We start from the raw sequence: 18,774 nt of genomic DNA on the forward strand, positions 1-18,774 counted from the left end.
CCGCGAGCGCCGCACAAGGCCTCGAAGCCCCCGGAGCCACTGGCGCTTGCCGCAGCTCGCCGCTTCCGGCTCCTCCCTGCTGTGCGTAAAGCGCGTGGGCCTGGACGCCCGGAGCCAGCGCGGTGAGGACCATGTTGCTTCCGAACATCCTGCTCACCGGTCAGGCGCGCGGCGGGGAGGCGCTGGGCGGCGGGGTAGTCCGAGGGCGCCGAGTGCCGTGGGGCGTCGGGCGCCTGAAGGGGTGCCGTTCGGTGTTCTGTTTCGAGGCTAGTGGAGGGCCGCGCGGCGTGGCAGTTGTCGGGGCCTCGAGACCGGTTCCTCCGACCGTTGCGGGAGGCGGGGTAGGGGGCGGGGAATGTTGATTTTGTTGGCCCGAGGCCGCTCGGTCAGAGAGGGAGACCTGTTCAGGTCCCCTTTCTGGCAAACTGCCGAATCTTTCGGAATCTGGTTTTTGTTTGTAAAATTCTGTTAATTTCTTATTTAGCAGGGTTGTCTGTAGAATTTTAGCGAGGTAATGTAATTTACTATCTGACCCTTAGTAGGTCATTTAATGCTGGACGCCTTGTCCTTAGGCCTTCATGGGCTGTATTTCATTTTCCTTTGTATCTGACAATCACATTTGGGTAAAAGGGTTCGAATATTTATAGGGTAGGGTAATTAACTTGCCGTGTACGTTTGTTGAATTAGCATCAGAAGCTTTTTTACTGTAAAATTCCCGGGGTGAAAGATAGCCGTCTTTCATACTGGCTAAATTTTTTCCATAAGTAATTTCTTAATTTTTTTATTTTTTTTAAAGATTCTGTTTATTTGACAGAGAGAGACAGTGAGAGAGGGAACATAACCAGAAGGAGTGGGAGAGGGAGAAGTAGGCTCCCCGCTGAGCAGGGAGCCCGATGCGGGTCTCGATCCCAGGACCCTGGGATCATGACCTGAGCCGAAGGCAGACTTTTAACGACTGAGCCACCCAGGCGCCCCAGTAATTTCTTAACTTTTTAAAAATTAAAGCAAATAAATGATGGTAATTTGAGATGGCTAGTGTTACTCTGGGAGTATCTGTTATGGTGGCAGGCAGTCTGCGAATTGGTATCAGAATCCCCCAAGCCCCACTCCTGACAGATCAAATACACTTGGTGAGATTCTGTTATGCAACAGGCTTTGAGTAGTTTTTGATTAGGTTATAGTGTATATTCACAGAGAATTGCTAATTAGGAGATTTTTCATTTCAGTTGTTGAAAACTTTAAAGGGTAGATAGGTGGCTAAAGTCTAACAAGTATCTGTGGCTTGTCTTACAGGTACACCAGGGGTTGGAAAAACCACGCTAGGCAAAGAACTTGCATCGAGATCAGGACTGAAATACATTAATGTGGGTGATTTAGCTCGAGAAGGTAAGGGATACACTGGCGTTGGTTTTAAAAAAAGAGAGTAGGTAATGGAATGTTAGTACTATACTTGTGAGAGGGTACAAAAAGCAGAGACAGTGCCATTAAGGAATTTATGCTCAGTTGGAAACCGGTAGAAAGAGAACGTAATATGTATGTAGTACGATGTCTTGGTGGTTTTGACCATTCTACCCCATCCTGCCCCACTTTGTTGGCCAGTAGTTCTTCTGAATGGTAATAATTGGGAAGGCTTCCATGAAGAGATGGGACTTGGGGAGAATGTTTTTGAGATGGGCAAACACATAAAGGTTTGGATGGTACCAAGCATATTTGTGGAGATGGTGAGTATAGATCTCACTGGAAGGACAGATTATTTTGAACTCAGTCAGTAGGACATGACTTGTTCTATGGTTTCTTCTTAGCTTCGTTTGATAGTTCATGCCTGCACACAACTGCACATTATTCTAAAGTGATAAATGTTTTTATTTTACCTTGTTTTCTCCCAGTCTTTTATGACTGCCTTATTTGTGTCTTCATTTTTTTATTCTGTAATGATTTGTACAGGATAGAAATTCAATGAATTTAAAGGGAACTTTTAAGTGTTCCTCTTTAAATTAAAAAGATATAACATTTAACAATTTTAAATATATTTTCAAAAACTTAACAGTATTTAAAATTTTTGCAGTTCCTGACAGTTGCTATTAAAGTAACTATTTCAGATTTGATCTAATGTACATATTTTTTTCAAATGATCTAAAGTCTGATCAACGGATATCATGGAGTCTGGCAAGATGGCTTCTCCCAAGAGCATGCCGAAAGATGCACAGATGATGGCACAAATCCTGAAGGATATGGGGATTACAGAATATGAGCCAAGAGTTATAAATCAGATGTTGGAGTTTGCCTTCCGATATGTGACCACAATTCTAGATGATGCGAAAATTTATTCAAGCCATGCTAAGAAAGCCACTGTTGATGCAGATGATGTGCGATTGGCCATCCAGTGTCGTGCTGATCAGTCTTTTACCTCTCCTCCCCCAAGAGATTTTTTATTAGATATTGCAAGGCAAAGAAATCAAACTCCTTTGCCATTAATCAAGCCATATTCAGGCCCCAGGTTGCCACCTGATAGATACTGCCTGACTGCTCCAAACTATAGACTTAAGTCTTTACAAAAAAAGGCATCTACTTCTGCGGGAAGAATAACAGTTCCACGGTTAAGTGTTGGTTCAGTTACTAGCAGACCAAGTACTCCCACGCTTGGCACACCAACCCCACAAACCATGTCTGTGTCAACTAAAGTAGGGACTCCAATGTCCCTCACAGGGCAAAGGTTTACAGTACAGATGCCCACGTCACAGTCCCCAACTGTAAAAGCATCAATTCCTGCAACATCCGCAGTTCAGAATGTTCTGATTAATCCATCATTAATTGGGTCTAAAAACATTCTTATTACCACTAACATGGTGTCATCACAAAATACTGCCAATGAATCATCAAATGCATTGAAAAGAAAACGAGAAGATGATGATGATGACGATGATGATGACGATGATGACTATGATAATTTGTAATCTAGCCTTGATGCTTGTAACATGTATACTTGGTCTTGAAACCATTGTACTGAGATTAAACATGCATGCTGGGTATTTTCAAGTTGTGTTGTAGAAAACTTAAATGGCATTTAATGAGTAAATATGGTTATCCTTTCCGCTTGAGATGTTGGGTTTTCTTTAATAGGATTAGTAATGGTTATTCATCATCCTTTAAGTGTAAAAATAAAAATGTTCATCAATTTGATCATCGGTACTTTGGCAGTTATGTTTTTAGAGCAGTTTTCTTACGTGTCAACAGGAATAAACTTGAAGTTGTGATCTGTTCATAAACAGTAAAATGGTACTTCTAGTGTCTTCAGATGTTTATTTTTTTTAAGATTTTATTTGAGAGGGAGCGAGGACAGAGACAGAGTGGTGAGGAGGAGCAGAGGAAGAGGGAGAAGCAGACTCCATGCTGAGTGCAGAGCCCGACGTGGGGCTTGATCTCATGACCCTGAGATCATGACCTGAGCTCAGATCAAGAGTCAGACGCTTGACTGACTGAGCCACCCAGGCGCCCCTTCAGATGTTTGGATCACAGTATGATCTCTGGTGTATAAGTCACTCTTATGGCTCCATTTCTAAGATTGCTGAAGTGTTAACCATGTCTCTTTTTTGGAGAGTCCACTTCATCTGTTTGGATTTCTCTTCTTCAGTCACTCAGCCTCTTCCTTGGTCCTGTTTTTCTATCTCTAGTTATATTTAAGGACCCTTGGTGTGTCTCCCAGAATGTCCCCACTTTAAAAATTTTTTTCCATTATCCCTTTTTGCAGCTCACTTTTGCACATCTTAGCTTTGTCATATTTTTGGTACTATAAGTCAGTATCACGCTCATATTTTTAATCCAGGTCTGGTATTTAAGTATAGTTAATAAAACTTAGGTATTTGCTTGCTGTTTTACATGGCTAGTCAGTCTCCCATTTTATACCTATATAAAATCTGGTTTTCTTCCTTTGCCTGTTGAACTTTACAGTCTCTGACAAGTGATTTCAGTCACATAGTTGTCAATTTCAGTCTTCCAGTTTATCTTACCCACTGAATTTAACATTTTTAAACTTTATGAAGTTGCTGTATAACCTACTACGAATAGTACTGAGAGGAACAGTAACACTAGACATTTGGTTCCTTTCATACTTGTACTCGACACTGTTTTTAGCCAGTGTATGTACACCTAACTGTGTATAGTCCCAAATGTCCTCTGTGGTTTTTAAAGATTTTATTTATCCATTTGAGAGAGAGTGTGCACGCACAAAGCAGGGGGAGGGGCAGAGGGAGAGGGAGAAGCCGGCTCCCCGCTGAGCAGGGAACTGGATTGGGGGGCAGACCTCGATCCCAGGACCCTGGGCTCATGACCTGAGCTGAAGGCAGATGCTTAACCGATTGAGCCACTCAGGTGCCCCAGATGAGGTTCTTTATAAGGTTGTTCATAATGTGCTAGATTGTTTTTTTTTTTCCCCCAGATGCCATTTGAATATATCTAAAAATCTTTTTTTTAATATCTGAAATTCTTAACTAGAAAATATGCCAAGATAAAATCTTAACTAGAAAATATACTGAGACACCTGTCCTCATTTTTCTCAAATAGTGATATATTTTAAGGGAAATCATGTAAACATCTATAAAGCAGTGGTTCTGAGATAAGTGTGATTTTGCCCTTCAGGGGACATTTGGCAATTTCTGGAGATTTGATAGTCAAGACTGGGGTTGAGGCCAGGGATTCTATTGAATATCCCACAATTCACAGAATAGCCCTCCACTCCTATAAAATGAAGCTCAAAATGTCAGTAGTATTTGAGATTATGAAACCGTGGTATAAAGAAGACAAAAAGCCACCCTGGTTTTAAATAAATGTGTCTAAATGGAGTTTATTGCCATTCTAGTATTCCTGTTGAATGTAAGAGATCATTCGTAGGCCATTTGGAACCAAGGCAGGAAAAATTAGGTGGGGAATTAAGTTTAATAAAATTATTGGGAATCGTAAATATGGTGTGGCTAAGGATGCTTTTCTTACCCTTGTTATTCCCAGTCTCAGATTCTTCCTCACTTGATATCCTTTCCCATATGCAATCACTTAGTTACACTTAGCAGCACCCCTAATTTTCCTGCCACAAGATTATCAGTCTTCAGCCTCTGTTCGTAAACCCCAGGATTCCCATAGGTCTAGACAAAGTATTATATTAACATTGGATCCATTGGAAACTGGTTGTGAAGCACAGCTGAGCCCTCAACACTTAAAATCTTGATCTTTTTCTAACCCAGGAGTTGGCAGGCTGCTGCTGTTTTTTATAGGAACCACACTAGCTGAAGACTAGCCCACAAAGCCTGAAGTATTTACTGTCTGGTCTTTTACAGAAAAAGTTTGCCATCCTGGTCCTAACCTCTTTATCCCGTTTTTTCCCTCCACTGGAAGGCTTTGAAACGAACCTCTATGGGCCCCTCCAGCACTGCTGTCTCCCAGTCTGCATGTGATCCTCTCTCTCGCACCATATACTTCTTTTTTTTAAAAGATTTTATTTATTTGAGAGAGAGAGAGAGAGCATGGGGAGGAGAGGGGCAGAGGGAGAAGCAGACTCCCTGCTGAGCAGGGAACCCTATGCGGGGCTTAATCCTGGGGTCACAGCTGGACAGGTGCTTAACTGACTGAGCCACCCAGGGCCCCCCCCCCCATATACTTCTTTCCCCACGATTTCAATGCAGCTATATTGTAATTTTGCCCCTCCCTTTAGTAATCTCATCCACTCTGGACCAGTCACTCCCTTTTAAAAGAGCCTAACTCCAAGACACCTACGAAAGGTAGCCACCTTGGTAGTTCCCAGACCTCTCCAAACTAATAGACTTAAAAAGCACATGCTCTGAGGGCGCCTGTGTGGCTCAGTTGGTTAGGTGACTGCCTTCGGCTCAGGTCATGATCCTGGAGTCCCTGGATTGAGTCCCGCATTGGGCTCCCTGCTCGGCAGGGAGTCTGCTTCTCCCTCTGACCCTCCCCCATCTCATGTGCTCTCTCTCTCTCATTCTCTCAAATAAATTTTAAAAATCTTAAAAAAAAAAAAAAGCACATGCTCTGAAGTCCTACCTGAACTTGCCCACTCGTGATTCCTGTTCCCCACGCATAGAGACACATTCAAACATTACACAGATGCATTTGCCCTGTAAATCTTGATGGTTTGCCTAAATATGATCCCCATCCCATTTTAAAGCCCATTTCTGCTGAATCTCCTACTCTTTAGTATCTTTTCCTTCCCTCTTTATTATTGTCCTTTAAAAAAAAAAAGAGGGAAAAAGAATAAATAAGACTTGAATTTTTTCTGATAAAGTCCATCTTCCATAATATATAGATGATGAACGGTCATACTTTGCCTTCAGCCTTCCCTGCAGCCACTCTCCTGAGTCCCCTTCAGTCTATGCACAGCGCACTTACTGTTCCTCAGACACTGGGAATTGACCTCCATGTCTTTATATGTGCTATTCTATTTTAAGAGTTTTATTTATTTATTCATTTGAGAGAGCGAGAATGAGAGAGAGAGCACGCACATGAGAGGGGGGAGGGAGGGTCAGAGGGAGAAGCAGACTTGATCCCAGGACTCCAGGATCATGACCTGAGCCAAAGGCAGTCACTTAACCAACTGAGCCACCCAGGCGCCCTGCTCTTCCTTAAAAGGCCCACTCAAATGTCACATTTTGTTGCCAACTTTTCTAAGTAGATTTCATTGTGCTTTATCTACATAAAAGGTCAGGTATTAAAGTACTCAATCCTTCCAAGCCAATTAACTTCTTGTACTAGTTGCGTCACAGACATAAGCTTCTTGTTGGATTGAAGTAAATAAATGTTTCCAAAGTAAGAAATCTGAAGGTCACCTGGCTGGCTCTGTGGATAGAGCATGCAACTCTTGATCTCAGGGTTGAGTTCAGGCCCCATGTTGGGCATGGAGCCTACTTAAAAAAAAATTAGGGGTACCTGGGTGGCTCAGTCAGTTAAGCGTCTGCCTTCGGTTTGGGTCATGATTCCAGGGTCCTGGGATTGAGCCCCCACAGTGAGCTCCCTGCTTAACAGGGAGTCTGCTTCTCCTCCTCCTGCTCCTCCCCCCTCACTGCTCGTGGCCTCTGTCTCTCTCAAATAAATAAATAAAATCTTTTTAAAAAATTGTATAAAGTAAGAAATCTGAAAATGTTTTAGTATTGGCAACAGCACCAAAATAGATAGCTAGCATCCCAGTATCATTAAATAACAGCTTTCATGTGAGTGTATAAATTCTAGGATGGCAGTTAAAGAAAATGTAATTTTATAGTTTAACAACAGCTGGGAAGATCTTTTGAAGTAAGAACTTACCATTTAACTGGCCCCACAATCATTTTTCTTCTGCAACTAACCTAACTTTAAATAAATCATAAAAATTTGTTGAGAAAATTAATTTTCTAAGCTTTTGGTACTTTAATCAATTCAAGCCTTTTCATCTCTTCTAGATTAGGACCCTATACATTTACAACTCTAAATTTGACTTCCAACTGAAACTTTCTGAAGTAGCATATGTTAAAAAAAATTAAAAGCAGGGCGCCTGGGTGGCTCAGACGTTAAGCGTCTGCCTTCGGCTCAGGTCATGATCCCAGGGTCCTGAGATCGAGCCCCGCATCGGGCTCCCTGCTCGGTGGGAAGCCTGCTTCTCCCTCTCCCACTCCCCCTGCTTGTGTTCCCTCTCTCGCTGTGTCTCTCTCTGTCAAATAAATAAATAAAATCTTTAAAAAAAAAAAAATTAAAAGCATACATTTTTCCCTTTTTTGGGGAAATTTGAAATGAAGTTTAGAATCCATTTCTCCATTCCCTGTGGTACAGGTTATAATAATCAGTCATCTAATATTCTGCAGTAGCCTTGATCTGGTGTCCCTGCTTCTGGATTTGCTTCTTTTCAATTCATTCTCTACACAGAAATCAAAATTATTTTTAAATATTTGTAATTGATCAGGTCATTTCATGATTAAAATGCTTTAATGATTTTACTTTGCCTTGGGATAAAGTCTAACTCTGCAACCTTTAAGGCCCTTTTTGATCTGGCCTCAATTTACCTGACCCTTTATCATCTATTTTCCAACTAGTCTAAGAGACTTTCCCTCCCTTGAGTCCTCCCCTCCTAATTCTCTCTGGCTTTGAATATCTTTTTTCTGTGTTGAAAATAGTCCTCCCTACTTTTTCCCTCCGGTTACTGCTTCAAGTCTCCCCTTAAGTCACTTGCTCCAGGAAGCCTCCCCTGATATCCCATGTTTATGTTCCTAACATAATAGGTGTCCATACTTCTGCTCTTATAACACCAGGAATCATAAACATTAAAGTATTATCCTAGTATAATTTCTAGGTTACTTGTCTGTCCTCTCTCATTTTATTGTAAACTCTTTGAGGGAAAGACAATGTTTGCCTTCCTGGTCATTTTGCTAACTATTAAATCCTTATTAACCCTACAGATACTTATACATGGTATTTGATAAATGTTTTTTTTTTTTAAGTGAATATTTGAAAGCTTGGATTACACTACTAAACTACATTAACATGATTTAAGAAATCCTGCATTTCAGCATTGCAGTATAAAGACTTTAATTCTAAGTTAATATTGCAGTAGTTGTCTTTATTTTTGACAGCATATATTTTTTTTTACTGTTATGTTAATCACCATACATTACATCATTAGTTTTTGATACAGTGTTCCATGATTCATTGTTTGCGTATAACACCCAGTGCTCCATGCAGTACGTGCCCTCTTTAATACCCATCACCAGGCTAACCCATTCCCCCACCCGCCTCCCCTTTAGAACCCTCAGTTTGTTCCTCGGAGTCCATAGTCTCTCATGGTTCGTTTTCCCCTCCGATTTCCCCCCCTTCATTTTCCCTTCCTTCTACTTCTTTTTTTTATTAACATATAATATATTATTTGTTTCAGAGGTACAGGTCTGTGATTCAACAGTCTTACACAATTCACAGCGCTCACCATAGCACATACCCTCCCCAATGTCTATCACCCAGCCAGCCCATCCTCCCACCCCCCACCACGCCAGGAACCGTGTTTGTTTCCTGAGATTAAGACCTCCTCATATCAGTGAGGTCATATGATACATGTCTTTCTCTGATTGACTTATTTTGCTCAGCATAATACCCTCCAGTTTCATCCACGTCATTGCAAATGGCAAGATTTCATTCCTTTTGATGGCTGCATAATATTCCATTGTATATATATACACCACATCTTCTTTATCCATTCCTCTGTCGAGAGACATCTTGGCTCTTTCCATAGTTTGGCTGTTGTGGACATTGCTGACAGCATATATTTTTAATGATTTCACTAGTCTTAAAAGTCAAGGGTTTAAAATGTGAAGGAACAGGGCGCCTGGGTGGCTCAGTTGGTTAAGCGACTGCCTTCGGCTCAGGTCATGATCCTGGAGTCCTGGGATCGAGTCCCGCATCGGGCTCCCTGGTTAGCGGGGAGTCTGCTTCTCCCTCTGACCCTCCCCCTTCTCATGTGCTCTCTCTCTCTCAAATAAATGAATAAATAAAATCTTCTATAAAAAAATAAATGTGAAGGAACATCAGTATTTATCTACTTCAGATTCCAACCTCGTACAAAATCAGCAGTAGGTATTAGATTTTGTTGCATTGTAAAAATAACACACAGAAGGGGCGTCTGGGTGGCTCAGTCGTTAGGCGTCTACCTTCGGCTCAGGTCGTGATCCCAGAGTCCTGCGATCGAGCACCACATCGGGCTCCCTGCTCCGCGGGAAGCCTGCTTCTCCCTCTCCCACTCCCCCTGCTTGTGTTCCCTCTCTAGCTGTGTGTCTCTCTCTCTCAAATAAATAAAATCTTTAAAAAATAATAATACACAGAAAAAGTACTCCAAATCCTAATTTATTTCCATCTTTTGTTTTTCTTCTAATCTTTGGCCCTGTTGCAGACAACTTTGAATTCTGCTTTTTGTTTTATCCTTTGTGTTGTAAGTATTTATCATGTGCAACCTAGTCTATACTACATAAAACTACCTTAATATTTACTTTAATTATATTTCATCAAATTAGAAAACCGAGATTTAAGTATTTCCTTATTGTTGAATGTTTTTTATCATTTTATCACTTAAAATTTTTTCAGGTTAGAAGTAAATGGTAGAGGAAATCTGTGAATGGCACATTTTTCTTTTTTTTTTTTTTTAAAGATTTTATTTATTTATTTGACAGAGAAGAGAGATAGTGAGAGCAAGAACATAAGCAGGGGGAGTGGGAGAGGGAGAAGCAGGCTTCCCGCTGAGCAGGGAGCCCGTTGTTGAGGCGCTCAATCTCACAACCCTGAGATCATGACCTGAACCAAAATCAAAAGTCGGATGCTTGACCGACTGAGCCACCCAGGTGTCCCTACCTTTGCCAAAATACCCAAAGGAGGGGCGCCTGGGTGGCTCAGTCGTTAAGCGTCTGCCTTCGGCTCAGGTCATGATCCCAGAGTCCTGGGATCGAGCCCCGCATCGGGCTCCCTGCTCAGGGGGAAGCCTGCTCCTCCCTCTCCCACTCCCCCTGCTTGTGTTCCCTCTCTCACTGTGTCTCTCTCTGTGAAATAAATAAAATCTTAAAAAAAAAATACCCAAAGGAAAGATGTGGGAAGACTATAGCATGCTCTTAGAGATGGCTAAAAGGATGGTCTAAGCCTGCCTTCTTACCGGTCTCTTAGAGATTCAGGTGAGGGTGGGATTATGTTTATTTATGTGGGAGAGAGCAGGAGCACAAGTAGGGGTGGAGAGGAGGGGCAGAGGGAGAGGAACAAGCAGACTCCCTGCTGAGCAGGGAGCCTGGGGAGCTTGGGGAACTCAAAGCAGGACTGGATCCCAGGACTCTGGGATCGTGACCTGAGCTGAAGGCAGACGCTTAACCGACTGAGCCACCCAGGTGCTCCTATGTATCACCTTCTAAAGCAAGACATCTTTGAAAGCCAGTTTTGATTTGTTGGAAAATTCTAATGTGAGATTTAAATCTGCCTTCTTTATAACTGCCCATCATTCATGTTTTGCTTCCTGAAGTAAGATGTTTATTTAACCTGTGGGTTTTGGGGATACTGGAAATCTAGAAGTAACAACACTGTTCAGGAGCACTTGGGTTCTGACTCTTCTTCCCCAGTCCCCACGAAGATGTCACCTCTGTGACAGAGGGCTCATTCTTAGAAACGAGAATCTGTCGTTGCTTTTACTAAATTCCATCTCCTTAGCCTTATAAATGTGATACTTAATCTGCTGTTAATGTGTGTGTTTGTATTCATGTGTCCCCTCTTCCCACCAAACAGTAGCTCAACAAAAATAAAATACAATCCTCTTCTAACAGCCCCACAAATTCTGAAATTGTTTTTTAGTTGGTTTTAATTTTGGTAACTAAAATTGGTATCAGATAGATTGCTATCCAAGTTTCCTTTTAGATAAAATTCTAATTTATCAGTATTGCTCTTTGCATTTGGTGTCCATGTGACATCTACTGTGTTAGTGCCCTCTTCAGTCTCTAAAAGAGTAATTGATGATACATTTCCTCTCCTAGTGTCTAAAATTAATTGAAGACTACTGAGTTACTTAGAAAATACTACTTTACTTTAATATGCCAATGTAAATCTCTTTTAGGGCAGTTGTATGATGGCTATGATGAAGAGTATGAATGCCCCATTTTAGATGAAGACAGAGTAAGTACAATTTTTTTTTAATAAAGTATACTTCTTTTTTTGTTTGTTTGTTTTTAAAGAGAGAGAGAGAGAGAGAGAACACAAGGGGAGGGGCAGGAGCAGAGGGAGAGGGAGAGAGAATCTTAAGCAGGCTCCATGTCCAGCACGGAGCCTGACACGGGGCTTGATCTCACAATGCTGAGATCACGACCTGAGCCAAAATAAAAAATTGGACAATAACCAACTGAGCCACCCAGGTGCCCCTATAAAGTATACTTCTTAAAATTTAATAGGAAAGTTGACCTCATTTTTTTTTTAAGGAGCATTCTTTTTTTCCCTTTCTCACAGGTAGTTGATGAATTAGAAAACCAAATGAGCGAAGGTGGAGTTATTGTTGATTACCATGGTTGTGATTTCTTTCCTGAACGCTGGTTTCATATAGTTTTTGTGCTGCAAGCAGATAACAGTGTATTGTACAAAAGACTTGAAACAAGGTAAGAAAGGAAAAACGTTGAATTCTTAAAGTATGATATAAACCTTTATTCGGATTCCTGAAATTGGCCAGTATTACCATGATAAAGGATTCTATTTGAAAATGTGATTTTTGGTCTCTCATTATAAACCATGTCTATATGGTACCAATGTTCTGAATCCAAAAGAAAAAGATTCATGTGTAAAACACAGGCAGTAGTTTATAACTGAGTAAATGAATACTGCAATTGACAGTTTGATTCAGTAAAATATACTATACAGCAACCCTATTTAGTCATGCTCTTTCCTTAATGTAAAACCTTACTGGGAAAACAGCCAAGCCAAGAACATACTCTTGACTACTGATTGAACATTACCCTCTCACATTATCCCCTCAACATGAATGGGAGAGTTTATGAAAAACGGACATGATAAATCAACATTTCACCACCTTTAAAATATATTTGAGTTGGTTCCTCCAAGAGGGCATCAGACTTAATCCAGAATAACCAAAAAAGAGAAAATTTTTATGGGAGACGTTTTTCCACTGTCTTTTGATTCAAGCTGGGAAAGATGGAGGTTCTAGAAGGATTTACAAGACAATCTCAGGAGGAAAGCTCCAAAAGTTTGCCCCTAAGTTCAGGATTAGAATTTGAAGGTCTCACTGACGGTGGTAGTCAGCTGTCACTAACCATCACTGCGTGGGATACTTGCAAAATCCTTGCACCAAGGAATATAGTAGCAAATACACAGGGAGAGTTGGAGCTAGACCTGAAACTTTAATCATCTTTCTTTTGGCAGTGAAAAGCCATTAAAAGTATTTTAAATGGGAAGAGAGACCATAATGGTACACATCGTTTTCTCAAACAAGCCAATTTAAAATTTTTATTAAAAATTACTGTTTTGGGACACCTGGCTGGCTCAGTACAGCATGTGACTTTTTTTTAATATTTTATTTATTTATTCGAGAGAGAGAGAGACAGCGAGAGCAGGAACACAAGCAGGGGCATAGGGAGAGGGAGAAGCAGGCTCCCCGCTGAACAGAGAGCCCAATGCGGGGCTCGATTGCAGGACCCTGGGATCATGACCTGAGCTGAAGGCAGCCGCTTACCCGACTGAGCCACCCAGGCGCCCCACAGCATGTGACTCTTGATCTTGGGGTTGTAAGTTAGAGCCCAGGTTGGGTGTAGAGATTACTTAAAAATAAAATCTTAAAAAAAAAAAAATCACTGTTTTATGTAAATAGCCAGACTGACAAGGTCTGAAAAAGCTATGAGAGCTAGTCTTCTTCTGTTTTTAGCCACTGAAAAAGTTACAAAGTAATCATCTTTAAAAAAACAGCTTTACTAAGTTCACATACATAAAATGTACCCATTTGAAGTATACAATTCAGTGGTTTTTAGTATGTTCACAGAATTATGCATCCATTACTACAACCAATTTTAGAAAATGCTCATTGTCCCCCTCCTCCCAAAAAACCTGTACCCATTAGCCGTCACTCTCCATATATCCCCAGTCCCCCAGTCCTAGGCAACTGGTAATTTACCTTCTATCTCTGGATCTGCCTATTCTGGACATTTTATATAAATGAAATCAGTATGTGGTCTTTTGTGGCTTTTATTTAGCATAATGTTTCAGGGTTCATCTGTGTTGCAGCATGTATCAGTACTTCATTTCTTTTTTTTATCAAATACTATTCCATCGTATGGATATACCATATCTTATTTATCCATTGATCAGATTATAGATGTTTGGGTTGTTTCCATTTTTGGCTATTATAAATAATACTGCTATGAATATCCGTGCCTGTGGTTTTGTGTGGACATTATGTGTTCATTTATCTTGGATATGGAATTTAAGAATGGGACTGCTGGGTGATATGGTAACACATGTTTAGCCTTTTGAGGAACTGTTAGACTATTTTCCAGAGTGGCTGCACCAATTTACCTTCCCAAGAGCAATGTATGAAGCCTCTAGTATTTCCACATCCTTGAGAACACTGGTTATCTGTCTTTTTGATTGTAGCCTTCCCAGTGGATATAAAGTAGTATCTCATTGTGGTTTTGATTTGCATTTCCTTGATCACTATGATTTTGAACATTTTTTCATTTGCTTACTGTCCATTTGCTTACTGTATATCTTCTTGGGAGAAAGAGCTCTTCAGATTCTTTGCCCAATTTTTTATTGGGTTATTCTTTCTTTTTAATTAAGTTATAAGAGTTGTGTATTTTAGATGCAAATCTCTTATCAGATACTTGATGTGCAAAAATTTCCTCCCATTCTGTTGTATTTTCATAAAGCTAATCACCTTTTAAGTAGTTCAATTGAATCTTGTTACAAGGTTGAACTAATTTGAATTTGAATATTTTCTTTATCTTTTTCATTAGCTGATTAGTTGGCTAATTTACATATCTGCCTAAAGATTATGTAAGTTAATTTCTTTAAATGTCTTTGGAATTGGGAAAGCATAAATAGATCTATCTGTATGATCAAGTACCCAATTATATATATAGTATATATAGGATTCCCATCGTAAGTATTCCATTTTTTAAATAGATTTTACTTTTAAGTAATCTCTGCATCCAATGTGGGGCTTATAACCCCGAGATCAAGAGTCACATGCTCCACTGACTGAGCCAGCCAGGCGCACCCCCATGAGTATTTCATTTTTATATGCCATCTAGTTATTTTATCTGTCTATATCTTAGCTCCTCTAATGCTTTTGAAATCTAGGACCACAGCTATAGACTTATTTCATAGCTCAATATCTGTGGTACGTAGATATGTTTGCTAATTGAGTGGATGACGAATTGTGGGGAGAAAATTAAGATAAACCTAAACACTGGACCTTAGTTTAACCCTCTTGTCAAAAAAGTCTCTCATATTTACAGGTGCCAGTCTTATTTTCTCAAGGTAAATAGACTACAAGAAGTATTTTTGCATGATTTTTCATGTATTTAAAAGTGTCCAGTTTCTAGTATGTTTCTAAACTTCCAGTTAATGTCATTCAGTTTGCTTTTTGTTTTCTCCTCATTGCCTTCCAGGGGTTATAATGAAAAGAAACTAAAAGAAAATATTCAGTGTGAAATTTTTCAAGTTCTTTATGAAGAAGCATTAGCATCCTACAAGGAAGAAATAGTACATCAACTGCCCAGCAATAAACCGGAAGATCTAGAGGATAATATCAATCAGATATTGAAGTGGATTGAGCAGTGGATCAAGGATCATAGCTCCTGACTTATAAGACTGGCCACTTTACAACCACTCTTGTTATATCCCTGCCATAATGAATAAATTGTCCAGTTATCAGTAAAACTTTCTTATTAAGATTGTGCTGCAGGACTAGTAGATGGATAATCTAAAGGTTTATGTTTGGGCTTTTTTTCTCCACGAGAAAGCAAAACATTCTCAAGTATAGTATATATAATATCATTAAGGATTTAAAGTAAAAACTGTCATCTTAAATGCTTCAACTGCTGAAGAATAAATAAATCTGACCAAATGGGTGGCTATCTTCTAAGCTGGTTACAAAAGAAAATGAAGATGAGCCCTTAAAATAAAACTTAAGACTAAGGATAAAACATCAGAGTTTTCATTTTTATTTCTTAAAAAAACAAACACATGATTAAGTGGTAATGCTTATACTCTGTATAAAAACCAAAAGGTACAAAAGAGTATCCTGGAAAGGTAGATTTCCCTTCCAGGCCGTCCCTATTCTTCAGCCACCCAGACACCCCCCGCCCCCTCCCATTAGGAAGTAATGTTGCTGGTTTCTGGTGTCTCTTTTCAAGAGATTTTATGCCTGGGAAGTGTGTGTGTATGGTAGTTTCTTTAAGCATGTGGAAGCATGCTGTGTATGCTGTTCTGTTTTGGTTTTTTTTTTCATTTAATATGTTATGGAGAGTATATCATCTCAGAACATACAGACCTCCCTATTCTTTTATTTATTTTTTTAAAATATTTTAGTCCTTCATTTTTCTTTTTTAATTTATTTTTTATTTTTATTTATTTATTTTTTTAAAGATTTTATTTATTTTTTTGACAGAGAGAGACACAGCGAGAGAGGGAACACAAGCGGGGGGAATGGGAGAGGGAGAGAGAGAAGCAGGCCTCCCGCTGAGCAGGGAGCCCGATGCGGGGCTCGATCCCAGGACCCTGGGATCATGACCTGAGCCGAAGGCAGACGCTTAACGACTGAGCCACCCAGGCGCCCCCCTATTCTTTTAAATTAAGGTAAAATTCACCATTTAAAAGTGCACAATTGACTGGCTTTTATTATACTCACAAGAATGTGCAGCCATCACACATTAACTGTTACTATCTAATTCCATATATAACATTTTTATCACCCCACCCAAAAGAAGTCCCGTACTATTAGCAGTCACTTCCCATTTTTCCCTTCTCTCAGCCCCTTGGAATCACTGATTTGTCTATATGGAATTTGCATATTCTGGGCATTTCATATAAATGGAATCATACAATATGTGGTCTTTTGTGCCTGGCTTCTCTGACTTAGCACAATATTTTAAGAGTCATCCATGTTGTAGCCTGTACCAGCACCTCATTTTTATAATCAAATAATATTCCACTGTATGTATCACCTTTTGTTGATGCATTCCATCAGTTACATGATTGGCTTGTATCCATTCTGGGTATTATGAATTATGCTCTGAACATATGTGTACATGTTTTTTTGTGGATGTAGGTTTTCAATTCTCTTGGGTATACAGGGAAATTGCTGGGTCATACTGCAACTGAGTTTAACTTTTTGAGGAAATACCAAACTGTTTTTGCAAAGTGGTTGCATTACTTTACATTCCCACCATCTATGTAATAGGGATCTAATTTCTCCACATCCTTGCCAACACTTGCTACTGTTTATCTAATAGTCATCCTGTGGATGAAATTGTCGTATTTCGTTCTGGTCTTCAGTGGTCTTCATTTTGGTTCATTTTGGGGTGGGTGGGGGGATGGAGGGGCAGCAGGAGACAGAATCTCAAGCAGGCTCCACGCCCAGCAGAGCCGGATGCTAAGCTGGATCTCACAACCCTGAGATCATGACCTGAGGCAAAATCAGGAGTCAGAGGCTTAACTGACTGAACCACCACCCATGCACCCTGGGCTGTTTTTCATATGCCTATTAGAATATGATTCCTATGGGGCGCCTGGGTGGCTCAGTCGTTAAGCATCTGCCTTCGGCTCAGGTTACGATCCCAGGGTCCTGGGATTGAGCCCCGCATCGGGCTCCCTGCTCGGCGGGAAGCCTGCTTCTCCCTCTCCCACTCCCCCCGCTTGTGTTCCCTCTCTCGCTGTCTGTCAAAATAAATAAATAAAATCTTAAAAAAAAAAAAAGAGTATCATTCCTACATCTTCTTTGGATCCCTAATCTTTTTTTTGTTTGTTTTATTTAAGTAATCTCTATACCCAGTGTAGATTAAGAGTCTGAGATTACTATTTTTAGTAATACTAATGGCTGTTTTGAAAAGACAGTATTCTTTTCATTACTGGGATTCACTAAATTATCAAATGATTGCTAATTATCTTAACACTAAAATTGATTCATCATAAAGGTTTTCCTTCAACAGAAGGGAGATTATGATCTATTAGGGAGTTTAATATGGAGCTATACACCTTTTGGGAATTTTGGAAATATACTTACTAATTTCAGTCCTATGTTTTCATGTGAAACTAGTAACAATTCTTTAACATCTTACAGTTATTTGAAGAAGAAGGTCTTAGGGACGCCTGGGTGGCTCAGTCAGTTAAGCCTCTGCCTTAGCTCGGGTCATGATCCCAGGATCCTGGGATCGAGTCTTGCATCAGGCTCCTTGCTTAGCCGGGAGCCTGCTTCTCCCTCTGCCTCTAGCCCTCCCCCTGCTTGTGCTCTCTCTCCTCTTTCTCTCAAATAAATAAATAAATAAAATCCTTAAAAAAAATTAATAAGGTCTTAGAAATAGCCCCATTTACTGTTTGGTTTTAGTCAAACCTACTTGTTAACTTTTTTATTAAATAGACTAATTTAAAACAAACTTAAGGAGAGGGGCACCTGGGTGGCTCAGTCACTTAAGTGTCTGCCTTCAGCTCAGGTCATGATCTCAGGGTCCTGTGATGGAACCCCACATCGGGCTCCCTGCTCAGTGGGGAGTCTGCTTCTCCTTTTCCCTCTCCCTCTGCCCCTCCCTTCCACTTGTGCACCCTCAATCTCTCTCAGATAAATAAAATCTTAAAAAAAAAAGATAAAAAGTGTACCAAATTTTAATTTTTTTCCTTTTTTCTTTTCTTTCTGTTTTTTAATAGGGGAGAGCACGAACGCAGTCCCCCACTACCACAAATTATGCAGTTGAGTTTGCCACATTTGGGGAAATCGCAGGGGTCAGCACATCTGGAGTGCAATGGACAAGCCTTGCCCTGGGAAAACCACCTTCGTGATCATGGTATCTCCCCTGCCAGGTTTAGTATAAAAGTGTATCAAATTTTTAATCATTTTCTATTTCTGTAAATGAGACTTCTTTTTTTTTTTTTTTTTAATTTTTTTTTTATTTATTTATCTGAGAGAGAGAATGGGAGACAGAGAGCATGAGAGGGGGAGGGGCAGAGGGAGAAGCAGACTCCCTGCTGAGCAGGGAGCCCGATGTGGGACTCGATCCCGGGACTCCAGAATCATGACCT

The 18,774-nt window shown here is 40.3% G+C and overlaps 2 protein-coding genes and 1 non-coding gene across 4 annotated transcripts; 2 read left to right on the plus strand and 1 right to left on the minus strand.

Moving 5' to 3' along the window:
• The first annotated feature begins 66 nt into the window (after positions 1-66).
• On the plus strand, positions 67-15,686 carry AK6 (adenylate kinase 6). 2 transcript variants are annotated; one of them, XM_036072130.2, is made up of 5 exons: positions 72-159; positions 1,294-1,386; positions 11,597-11,655; positions 11,983-12,128; positions 15,150-15,686. In XM_036072130.2, exons 1-5 carry the CDS (start codon positions 132-134, stop codon positions 15,340-15,342), a joined length of 519 nt encoding a protein of 172 aa, XP_035928023.2. In that variant the 5' UTR covers positions 72-131; the 3' UTR covers positions 15,343-15,686. The 2 variants fall into 2 exon arrangements, with proteins under 2 accessions (XP_077923357.1, XP_035928023.2); XM_078067231.1 differs by lacking the exon at positions 1,294-1,386 and having other exon boundaries at positions 67-159.
• TAF9 (TATA-box binding protein associated factor 9) lies at positions 112-3,098 on the plus strand. Its single transcript, XM_036072121.2, has 3 exons — positions 112-159; positions 1,294-1,386; positions 2,140-3,098. The coding sequence occupies exon 3, from the start codon at positions 2,157-2,159 to the stop codon at positions 2,952-2,954; it is 798 nt and encodes a 265-aa protein (XP_035928014.1). The 5' UTR covers positions 112-159; positions 1,294-1,386; positions 2,140-2,156; the 3' UTR covers positions 2,955-3,098.
• Positions 15,687-18,399: 2,713 nt separating the features above from the next.
• Positions 18,400-18,564, minus strand: LOC118522832 (U1 spliceosomal RNA). The gene has a single exon (XR_004910806.2). It is a non-coding gene; the product is annotated as a U1 spliceosomal RNA (small nuclear RNA).
• Positions 18,565-18,774: the final 210 nt, after the last annotated feature.

Source organism: Halichoerus grypus, chromosome 2 (assembly GCF_964656455.1).
Source record: "Halichoerus grypus chromosome 2, mHalGry1.hap1.1, whole genome shotgun sequence".
Lineage (NCBI taxonomy): Eukaryota > Metazoa > Chordata > Mammalia > Carnivora > Phocidae > Halichoerus > Halichoerus grypus.